The 11,975-nt window shown below is 40.5% G+C and overlaps 1 protein-coding gene across 1 annotated transcript in view; it reads right to left on the reverse strand.

The window, feature by feature from the left end:
* STK32B (serine/threonine kinase 32B) overlaps positions 1–11,102 on the reverse strand; it is a 182,871-nt gene extending 171,769 nt beyond the window's left edge. The window contains exon 1 of the mRNA XM_074821356.1: positions 10,976–11,102. Coding sequence (XP_074677457.1) covers positions 10,976–11,051 — 76 coding nt within the window. The 5' untranslated portion in view covers positions 11,052–11,102. The remainder of the gene's footprint in view (positions 1–10,975) is intronic.
* Between the last annotated feature and the right edge of the window lie 873 nt (positions 11,103–11,975).

Raw genomic sequence — 11,975 nt, forward strand, 5'->3', positions numbered from 1 at the left:
TTATAGCTTGGACAAAGATTTATCTAAGCCTAACCCCAAAAGGCATAAAAACAATCTTCATAACATAATGTGAAAACAATCCAGGAGGAAGCAGAGGATAGTTTCAGAAAGGTGTGAAGGACACTCGGCTAATGGTGATTTTGTGATTATATTGCATCTCTGTTTTAACACGGTGGCTAAGGACAGTTTTCATCACTCAGCAAGGGAGGCAGAACAATTTCAAAAGGAAACAATAATTACTGGAAGGATTAACTCACTTTGCATTTTTAGATCTTAAATAAGGAACAGCAGGTGTCCCCTTATCACTGTAAAAGTAGGAAAAAGAAGGAAAATATTTTTTGTCCATTGCAGTCTATTGCCTCATAGTATATTTATCTTACTTAATACAGCAGCCTTTCTTACACAGAACAGTGTTAGTAATACAATGACAAAGCCAGTGCTCTATTTCATTTACTATTGAATCAAGCTAACAATGATAGGGGAGAAAAGCACATCAGCTGTAGAACTTACCTAAAGGTTTCCAAACTTCAAAGAGCTGGAATTAAAATATTTTTTTAAAAAAAAATGAGATAAAATGAGAGAGAAAGTAGAAATAAATTCAAAAGCAAGAAAATATTGCCAGATTGAAGTAGGAGGCTAAAAAGAACAGATTTAATTCATATTTCATTTTGAATCAGATAAACAAACTGTAGGGTGGATTTGATGAATATATCCAAAAGCAAGATTTTCAAACTAGAAAAAGGTAGAAAAGGATTAATGAAACATATAATGCAGACTTTATATTATTATATGATATGAAGAAAATATTTATGGGATATAAAATTTGAGAAATAAATTTCAAATTCATCAACTGTGCTTAGTTATCATTCAGGCTTTAAAAACCTGTATAATAGGCTGCCACCAACTCCAGTAATGCTAAGAAGGGTTCCTTCAATTTAAAATGAAAATGCTTTTGTCTTAATTATGGAATGAATGAAAGTAACTTATGTGTCTATATTGCACTTAATAACTATGTCAGAAAACAGGGTACAACATTTCTAAGAATGAAAGGATTATAGAATTTGATACTCTTGTGTCAAGACCTGTGACAGAGATCATAAAAAAGAGGTGTAGGAGAAAAACTGATTATAGCTAGAAAGAGTTTTCCACTGGTCATAGCAGAAACTAATCATATGCAAAACTGAAAGAAGAACCCTAATGGACTGAATACAAGTGAAATAAACTGAAATCATAGAATCATTTAGGTTGGAAAAGACGTTTAACATCATCAAGTCCAACTGTAAAGCTAACATTGCCAAGTCCAGCACTAAACCATGTCCCTAAGGGCCAAATCCCCAGTAAGCTTTCCTTGGTTGCATACAGCTAGGCTTCCTGACAGACAAAGAATGCCAAATTGGAAAATACAGAAAGTTGACCTCAGCTTCTAGGACTGAGACAGTGATTTCAGAATAGACATCAGATTTTTACAAACATTTTTTAAGGAGTTCAAATTTCCAGTGGTTAAAAACAAAACTGTCCAATTGCCTCACAAATCCTAGCCTGTCCATTCAGACTGTTTCTTTTACATATGAAAATACACAAGTTGGAAATTAAGGAAGATAAAGATGAGGTCAAACTGATCAGGTGAGGGGTCATTACAGTGTAAACAAGTCTTCTGTTACTGGGGTGGAAAATAACTTATCTGGGAACAAAAGGCAGAAAGTCCTCATTTCTGTGATACCAAAGTACACCTGTATTCTTAGAGTTCCTTGTTACTGGACACTTCAGGTGAATGCTGACTGCCTGAGGGAATAGGCCAATATATAGCACTATGATTTTCCTGAGGACAGCCTGAAAACAGTCACATGATGCACTTTTTTATATTTGTCAGATTCTGGTAAGTGAGGAATCTGAAAGGGAAAGCCTGGTAGTACTCACCAGTGAAGCAACAGATGCCTTCGTTCTGTCTTCTCCAGAAATCTGTGTTTTGTAAAGGTACAGTACTAGTATCTACCAAAAAATCCCCTATGCATAGAAGAAGTACAATGAAAGCCCATCTACTACATTAGAAAAATAGTTAGAACTTGAGGTGTACTGTATAATGTTGAACTGTATACATATAATGCATCATTTATATAGTATAATATTCATTTCTAAGAGTTTAAAATTAAGTCAAAGGATGTTCCATGAAATACTGTATTAAGAGGATCAGTTCTAGGTCCTGATAAATGCATTAACATTCAACCTTCTCTTGTATTGAGAAGGTGTAGGCATCTTGGGCTCCAGTATTGCTCATCTGCAGATACTGTGTGATATGAACAGGCATCTCTGTAAAGGGAGTAGTTTCCTGGGATCAAATGCAGACAAATAAAAGCCAGTGTTACTCTTCAAAACATGTACTGTAATATATTAGAGACTGAACCCCAGTATCTAGACTGGGTAAACCAGAGAGTAGACCAGCTTTGTACTTTAGAGAGTAAACCAGCTTTGTTCTTCTTTAACTGAAGGAGAAAAAAATCAAGATATTTGCCTGTTCTGTTTCTGTCAACACCCTGTATTTGTTATTCATGCCAAATTGTGATTGAGTCCAAGGAAACTCAGAATATGATTTAGTTAAAACGATGTTTACTGCTAGCACAAATTTTTGATCTTCACAGAAGAATAATATTTTACTTTTTCCTGTTGTATGGAAGCTTACATATACACATATATACAGTGTTCACAATACAACAGCAAATTCGGCAACATCTCAACACAGGCTTACATTAGGCTAGTGTAGTTTAAGGTAATCAATTTAACTAGTTCATGAAATTAAGCAGAACTGTGCTCAAGAGAGATCAGGTCCCCTGATGTGTACACTGGTTACTACTGCTGCTCTTCACTCGCCAGAAAGTCCTTGCCTTGTCTGCTAAATTTAGTGGATAAGTCCCCTACTTTTTGTCCCTTCTCCTCACATGTTTTACCATGATAGGATAATGTGGAACTCCACTACCAGGAACTTGAAGTTGTCCTTTTCTTTTGAATATCCTTTCAGAAATTTTTACTTTGTGTTGATAGATCTCAGTAGCAACATTTTCTCTCCCACACCTTCCCCAACATCTCAGCATTAGCTCACTTCAGCTAAGTTGAAATACCGTGAAACCTCCAAAATTAATCTTTTCCTCTTTACCACCCTTCAGTCCTTGGTCCCAGGTGTCACTGACCACTAGGTTTTGTATCAGGGAGGTTTCTTCTTCTGCCTTCCCAGCCTTGCTGTTTAACAAGTAAACTAGAAAAAAGTAAGTGTCTTGTGCTTGACCAACAAAACCCTGCCTTCCTTGTTCTTATGCCCATATTCTGAAGAGACTCTACAAAGACAGTCCTAGTAGGATAGGACCTACTTTCTTTGAGTATCTATTAGCAAGATCATAATTCCTTACTATTTTTTCTTCCAAAGATTTTCTCAGTCATCTTCTAATTCACTCAGGTACAACATCTGATTCCAGCCTGAACTTCCTCCATTCACCAGACAGCATGTTACTCAAGGTTCATAAAAAACTTCATTCCCACATTACTGCTGGCTTTGTAACCCACGTTCACACATCCGCATCAAGGAATTCTTTCACTTTCGTGCCAGATGCTACCAATGACGCAGTGAATGTCACACTGCAGCCTGATGGGAGGAGATAGACCTGTTCCCTGTTGTTCTATGGGAAAGTGTCAGAGGGTAATGAATGCAACCAGCCTCATGATCTCCCTGGCAGAAGTGAAAGGCTGGTCTTTTGAACTCTACTAGAAGTGAAGTCAATATTGAGGAGTAGAGTCAGTTTAATATCTCTGTACATTTGAACACCATTTGTCCATAGGAAAACCAAGCATATACTTTTCAGTGTGCTGCTTCTCCCACCATTTGGCTTCTCCAGTCCTGAAGAACCCAGGTGTCTGAAAGACTACTCTTTTGGCACAGAAACCCACAGCAGCACAGCTGAAGGAGGAGAGCCTTTCCTTTTCACTGCAAGAAACAACTGTGGGCAGGGGTGGGAGACAATTTATGAGTTTGTAAAGGAGTGATTGCAGAAGCAATGTTGTTGAGATTTACACAATAATCTTGTTTTTTGACAGTTTATTTCACATTCAGAGTTTTCCATGATCTTGGATAGGAGTGTCTAAGCTTATCTTGCTTGATGCTTCATTAGCTTTGAATTATTTATACTTAGTTATCCAAAAAGTCCATCTTGACATCCAGGCACACAACATAACACACATAGCAACGTAGGTAAAATGTTACCTCTCCTGAGTGCTTACAATTCCTAAATAACAAACCACCAAGAAATTCCTTAACACTCTTAGAGGTAGGTGTCATGTCAACCGCTTGTGTAAATACTGTAAGTCTACAAAAGCAGCATCAAAGACTTACATGATGCCTTTGTTTACGACAGAGGTTCTGACAAGGATGTTTCCACCAAAGCAGAAAATTAAATCTTGAAATTGTAGAAAATATGTTTAGGAAGAATCTTGAAAATTCATCTGGTCCATCTCTAAGCCATTGCTGGCAGAGATTTTGTTGAATCTGGATGATGGTAAAGTAAAATAAAATTAGTAAATACTTTAGCTGTCCCTTGAAAGAGTCTTGGTTCTAATCCTGACAGTGTGAAGTAAATCAGATATTGCACAACATTTTTAGGACAGTCAAATGGGGGAACAGAGATGCAGCTCATTTAAGTGAGCAAGAAGCTAAGATGGAAGTGCCAGATTCATCCTGCTTTTCTTTAGAGTTTCCTGGTGAAAAGAGAAATCTGTGATCTAGTATTAAACTTCACTAAATTATCATTTAGTGTCTGAAGAGGTCTACATCATTTGTGTACATTGTACCAAAGCTTTAAGAAGCTTTTAAGACTGACTTTTAAGAAGTTAGGAAGATAATGGCTGATGGTGGTTGCAATGCCATGATATTCCTTCTGAACCTTCTTTGGCACAGATCATGCTAAGTCTTGACAACAGTTCGGCAGTTTGCCTGGAATTACCATATTGTTCTTCTGTGCTATTCTTTCTGTCTCTATTCTCCTACTGTCTCGTACCATGCTGTAACTGCATGCTCGACACTGATTACTATTTTGTTCTGTGTTTGTACAGACACTAGCATTAGGGTTTCTGAAATCTATTGCACTACACGTAGTGATGACTTCATGTCTAAAGTTAAATAAATGGAAAATAAAATTATATATAATTCAACATGGTCATAAAAGAAAAAATAAAAAATCCAATGGTCTGGATCTTATTTATCTAAAACCTTGATATCCAGCATAAAATAATGCCTTCAACAGCTGTTTTATCCACTTTTTGATACAGAACTGTCTTAGAGCATTTTTAAGTCACAATGTGGTATTCCTACCCAATCCAGTTCTAAAAGGGAATAGGAACACTCATCTTTGCAAAGGAAAAAGTAAAATATTACATAACCCACCACAGAAATTGCATGAACAAACCAAAAATCCAGCAGAAATATTAATCCCACCCTATATTTGTTACTTTTACTAACAAAATGTATTTAGATTCTAAACCCTCTATTTAACTGTTCTGCAGGGCTATGTTTTATGAAACAGTTTGAAAAGAATATGTTATTAGCCTTGTGATTCAAGCTCTTCGCAGTTGTTGTATGACTGCCTCAATCCATTACAGCTTTGTGGTGGCACGCTGATGAGCACTATCATACCTCTGGTGATAACTGGACGCTGCATACTCTGTTTTGACTTATTTTAACATTTAACCATTGCCTTACATTATTTGCAAGTGAAACTCTTATGTGTCATTTTTCCCTATGTCACTTTTATAGTTCTTCAGCTTCCACTGCGCTTCATAAAAACTCATCATTTTGTTCTGAATTTAGCTACCTGAATCCATATTAATTGCAGGCCTTTTTGTTAGAATCTGCATCTATTTTTTGTTCTTTTAGTACAAGATGGTCTTTTCAGCAGCTGGTAATTTAATAATGACATTTTCTGCAACTCACCAACAACTTGAAATCCTTCATTTAAGCTGATGGCTTTTCTAAAGAAGAGAGGTAGGAAATTACATCTCAGAATTAAACTCCAGAGGATGGATACTGTATTCTGTAGTACATAAGATTTCCATTGAGCTCTGTAGATATGACACCACAGCAGAATGAACCTTATGACTCAGGCAACGCAGTGGGATTTCAGCATAGTAGATTGAGTAGATCCATGAGCACTACAGTGAATCAGGGACTGGCCATGAAGAAATCAGCCAAGGCGTGTTGCTATGCCTCATTTCCTTCATACAAGACTACAGGCACAGCATGTCACACTGACCTCCGCAAAGGAGTGTTCAAGCTCTATAGCTTCAGAATGCTCTGTGAAAGGCTCTTGGAAATATGTATTTGCTTTAAATGTAAAGTCATGTACTATAAAAATAAAACCAAGCTCTTAAAAAGTTCAGTGAACTTGTTTCTAAAATTAACTGTAGCAGAACTGACTTTTTAAGCCCCATATAATCAAATACAACTGTCACATCACTTCACAGGACCAAATTCTAGCCTCTAACACTTTTGTTTCTTATCCTTTCCTCTGTATCGTCTACCACCACAATACAGGCAAATATGTTATTGCTATTTGGTAGCAGTAATATCTCTCCTGAGTCAGCTCCTTTCTAAATGACTCTTTTCTACTATTTCACATTCACCTGTTAAATATCATTGAACTTTTAACAGAGTACAGTAAAGCAAATCCAGCAAGAAAGATACTCTTTATAGTCACCAGGCTATTGGTAACATACTTGTTACTTATGATATTTACCAAGGACTGGCAAATAACATTTACCAATGGTGAATATTCCTCTTGCCTTTCTATTGTCATTCTTGTGAATTTATTTCTGTTTCTGAAGAGCTGATCATCAGGAAAGATGTACTGCTTTGCACTCCTGTTACTAGTACTGGATACACATATTCAGGAGAGGATAGTTGTTATGAGAATAGGAAATATTTGAGGTAAAGAGAGTCAACGTTCCTTTGCTTCAGCAGTATTAACCAAAATGAAACTGTTTTCCTTTTACCTGAGCGCTGAACTGACTACACAATTGGTGTAGTATCTAGCTTGAAAACACTTTCTAAAGGTCTGAAAAAATTATAGAGTTCTAACCTATTAAAATATCTAGCTTTGATTAGGATGCTGCTACACCAGACCTAGTTGTCTGTCCAACCTATATGGTAATAAAAATCAATAAATGAAACATACTTTTCCACTGAGCTTCTTTAGCCAGCGTATGAGCTCTAGGCAAACAAAAGACTGTTCACTGGATTTTCCAGCTCCTGTTTTAACCTAGGCTAAGAGGAAAAAATGAGATAAATGCAGCATGGGTTTAACAGAAGTTGTTTGCGCAAAAGTAACCAGATAGTTTTCCTTGAGGAGAAACTTATTTTGTAGATGGTAGGGTTGGCTTAGACTTCATTGTTCTCAATTTCAGTGGAGTGATATATAAGAAAGTATAAGCAAAGCTGAACAAGGTGACAATTAGCTGGCAAAATGCAAGGTGGCTAACACAGGAAAAAAATGTTGGTTTGGAATTGGAATTATGAGGCTGATGAGGGTTAACAGCAAAGGAGATGAAGTCTGGAAATAATCCAGCTGCATACTTACACAAAATATTCAGTGGACTTGATAACTGCCATGGAGCTGAGGAGAGTGGTGATAATACAACACATTGGTAATGTAATGGAGGATCAGAGCATCACAAGGAAATGAGTGGGTGATCCTCTTTGAGAACACAAATAACAGAAATGGACCAAAATTCAGTCATGCAAAATGCAAGGTCATGCACATAGGAACACCAAAAATTTCTGCCGTAGATTGGAGCTCATCAGTGGAAATTACTGAACAGGGCACTGGTGGGCTAACTGATCACAGAGCAACTGAACTATCTACATATGTCCATGAAAAGGGCATACGTAGTAGTAGGTTGTACCAGGAAAGTTATTTCCAGTAGAAATCAGAAAGTATTGCTTCCAGCACAAGGTCCTGGTGAATACTCACCTACAATTCTGTGTATAATTTGGGTTATCTGTGTGCAACCAAGACAAGTTCAAATGCATGAAGGTGAGGGGCACAGGGGATGAAAAAACAGTGGAAATAAGAGAAAACTAGAATAGGGTTTTTTACAAAACAAAGAGTGAGAGAGGACATTTTTGCTGTCTATCAATGCACTGGAGTAATCATGGAGGGTGGAGAGCTGTTTAAGCTAACAAAAAAGTTGAAATAAACATAAATCTTATAAATAGGTTAAGAATCATTTAATCAGGAAAACAGATGTTTCTAAGCATTCAAAGAGTGAAGTTCTGGAAGATCCTTCTAACAAAAATAGGACATTGAGAACAAATATAGCTAGTTTTAAAATGGTATGTATTATGGCCTTTAAAAAGATCAGTGTATGATAATGATGTGTTATGCTGTCTGTGATAACTGGGGATTTACAGCATGCAGTCCAGCCTTCCGGCTGGATCATGTTTTATTATCCTAAGCATAGTGGAGAGCCTACATACAACCTATAGGTTTTAGATCTACCCAGTGGACTAACACCTACTCCTATTAGACAAAAGGCATGAGTGGTATCTCTAGAGCAGATACTCTATAGGCTTGTCAGGCAGTACCTGGATGCTCTTCACGTACTATTTCCGCAGTGGTATCCTGAGTCAGTAACTTTTTCTATGATTTACAAAGTGACAATAAATGGTTTTAAACCTCTTCTTTCAAAATTCATGTTTTATTCTACATCCAGCATTAACACATATGAACATAAATTGACAATACTTTTTTCAGCTCATTTTTCTCGTTTTAAGAGGCAGCTGTGGCTGTACACACAATACACTAAATAGCTTTGTTTCTACTATGCCTACATATTCATACACAACTCATTTATTCCAGTTCTTTTTGAATTGATAAGCACTGTCATTCTTCAGCAAAATTATACCATCTCAAGAAACAAATCTACTTTCTCTTGCTATACTTTCTCTTTTTTTTTTTTTTAAAAATTTCATATTGAGTCCAATATTGTGGAAGACAGTGACTCTCGTAGCTTCTAGTGGGAATATGAAATACAGCTTGATTTTAGAGTAAACCTTGTAAGATACATTTTCAAAATGGACATTATTTTCCTATATTATTTAGGTACTTGGGAAAATGCCATCCTGAATAATAATTTGTAAATAGGATAGGAAACAAGATATTGTTTCAAAAGAAATGGACTCTTCTGAACTAGATGGCTGTGCTAAGCATAAAATCTTAAGAGGGAAAAAAAGAGATGATTTTAGGAACATTCATAATGGGAAAAATAAAAACAAAACAAGACAAAAAAAACCCCAGGGAAAGAATAAATAATGACCTAATAGAAATCTATTAATACTTTATGTGCTTTTTTCATTAGGTATTAATAATGGCTGCATTACTGAAATGTTTTCCTGAGAGAAAAAGCACGAAGTGGTATGAGGTCTTCTCTGCAGTAATTTACAATTGAACTTTGTTCATTTTGTTCAAAAACTGACCACAGCCTTGTCTCATGGAAAAATAAAAGTGATAACAATTCATAGGAACTGCTAACTCAAGAGAGCCCAATGAAAAGTCTTACAAAGGCAAAGGCATGACTATTTTTTTACCTTAGGGTGTCTAGACAGGATTAACACCATGCTTTCACTCTTGGGTATTTCTTTGTGAGTTACCTCAAAGTTTAAAAGACTAATTGCTCATGATCAAGATTTCACCTCGGGGGGAGGTGTGGGAGGTTCTTTCTCTCTCATTTGTTTACATAGTATGACCTATGGTAGATGACTGAAATTTTATATCAGTATAAGAAAATCACAGCTATTGCATCACAATACATGAATAGTAAATAGTCTGTCCCATTCACTACACAAACAATGGAGTCTTGTAAACCAAACCTCATCAAATACCTCTTCAAGCTTTGTCAAGGAATAGGGAATGATAATTGTATCTTAAATGCAAGTATTCACCCTTTGAAAACACTTTACATGTATTTAATATATTTCCTCCCTATTGGTAAAATTATACAAATATCTCAGTGTGTCCTGAATACGTAGGGAAGAGCATACATGTTTTTGATTTGTTGTGAACCTCAGAAAGCCCAAACAATATGATAGTCGATTGAGGCACAATCACCTCCTAATAAAATATATTGGGAACTCCTGGGAAAGGAATATACTCAAATTAAGCACTTGTCATCCAGATAGGCAACAACATCTACCCCCTGAGTAACATTAAAAACATTTCTAGTGATAATATACAAATATCTGCATCCTAAGAGTGCTATGTTCTCTTTGCTTCAAAAGCCAAAATGACTGTAATTGAAATGTATTCACATAATTCCAGTTAAATATGGTCTACATATGAAAATGACATGGAAGTGCATAAATAGTGAAGAAACACCATATTTTATGCAAACTTTTCCATTGCCTTCCAAAAACTTTACAAGATACACTTTCTTATGATGTATTCTCTAGGCAGGGAGAGAAATCTCAGAGCAATAGAGCAAGCTAAAAAAAGTTTCAGAAAGTAAAGATGATGGAAGAAGTATACCGACGGAGAGACGTCACCATTTAAAATGGGCAGGTGGGCAAAGAGTCAGCTATAAATGAAGACAAAAAAGGGGGCATCCATCTCCAAAACGATGCCCGCTCATAAACGCCTGTATGAAGTTACCTGCCATGTGCTCCAAGCCCAAGCGACGGCGTGAGAGACTTTGGACGAGCTCGGCTAAAAGCGGATACCCGCGCGATGGGCGCGATCGGCTGAACAAAGGTGCGCTTTCCCTCCGCCCTCCGCGGGCGGCTCAGCCGCAGCAGACAGCCCGCGGGAGGCTCCGCGCCCGACTGCTCCGCGGGGGGGGCCCGGGGACACCTGCCCGGGGCGGAGGCTGCCTCCCGCCGCCCCGAGGGGCGACACGACGGCGACAGCGGGGCGCGCGGCCGCGGTACCGCGGACAGCTCCGCACTCACCGTCCTCGTTCTCGTCGAAGACGGGCGCCCTGTGGGAGTGGCTGCCCCCCATCTTAGTCCGCGGGCGGCTCCGCATCCCCCGCCGCCAGCATCCCGCGGGCCGCGCCGGCAGGCACCCCGGCGCCGGGGCAGCTGCCCGCCCGCTGCCGCCTCCCCGGCCCCGGCCCGGCCCGGTCCGGGGCGCCTCCGCAGGGCTAGCAGTCACCCTGCGACATGAAAGCGATCCCTCTGCCCCTGGCAGAGATCGCTGCTGGCTGGCGCGCACCGACTTGGCCCGTCTCTCATCGCGGAGGGGCAGGGGAGGGAGGGAGTTAGGGGAGGAGGGAGGGAGAGAGGGAGGGAGGGAGGAGGCGGAGGTCCTGCTGCTGGTGGCTCTTGGTAAGCGGTAAAAGCTGGATCTACCTGGATCCTCGCGGATCCTCCCTCCGCTTTTCCTCCTCCCAGACCTCCGCTGGGGAGCGCAGAGCCCCCGCTCCTGCCTGCCCCGGCAGCGGCGCCGGCACCCGCGCCCGGCGCTGCCCGCCCCTCGGCGGCGCTGCCTGATGGCGGGGACAGAGCTGCTCCCGCCGCCCGGAGGGGCTGGCCGGCCCCGGCGGAGCTGGCCGGCGCCCGGTGGCTGAGGGCTCCCGGGGCCCGGGGCGGGTGAGAGGCGGGGCGGGGTAAGTGCTGCCGTGGGACGAGATGGGGTCTTTTTGTTGCCTCCTGACTGGGGGTTCACCCCCGGCAGCGCGGAGGGACGCGGCCAGTTGACCGAACTTCACTGAGTTGAAAAGGGGAAAAGGAAGAAAAAGAGAGAAATTCCCCCGTTTTCCTTCCCGCTGGGCACCCCCGAGAGCGGGCAGACAGGCCCCGGGGCGGCGGCGCGCGGGGCGGGGCGGGGCGGGGCGGGGCGGGGCGGGGCGGGGCGGGGCGCGGGGCCCGGCCCGGCCCCACAGCGCCACCTGCCGGCAGGACAGGGATGTCCCCCGGGCGGAGGGGAGGGGGCGGCTGAGGGATTGTC

Source organism: Strix aluco, chromosome 4 (assembly GCF_031877795.1).
Source record: "Strix aluco isolate bStrAlu1 chromosome 4, bStrAlu1.hap1, whole genome shotgun sequence".
NCBI classification, from domain to species: domain Eukaryota; kingdom Metazoa; phylum Chordata; class Aves; order Strigiformes; family Strigidae; genus Strix; species Strix aluco.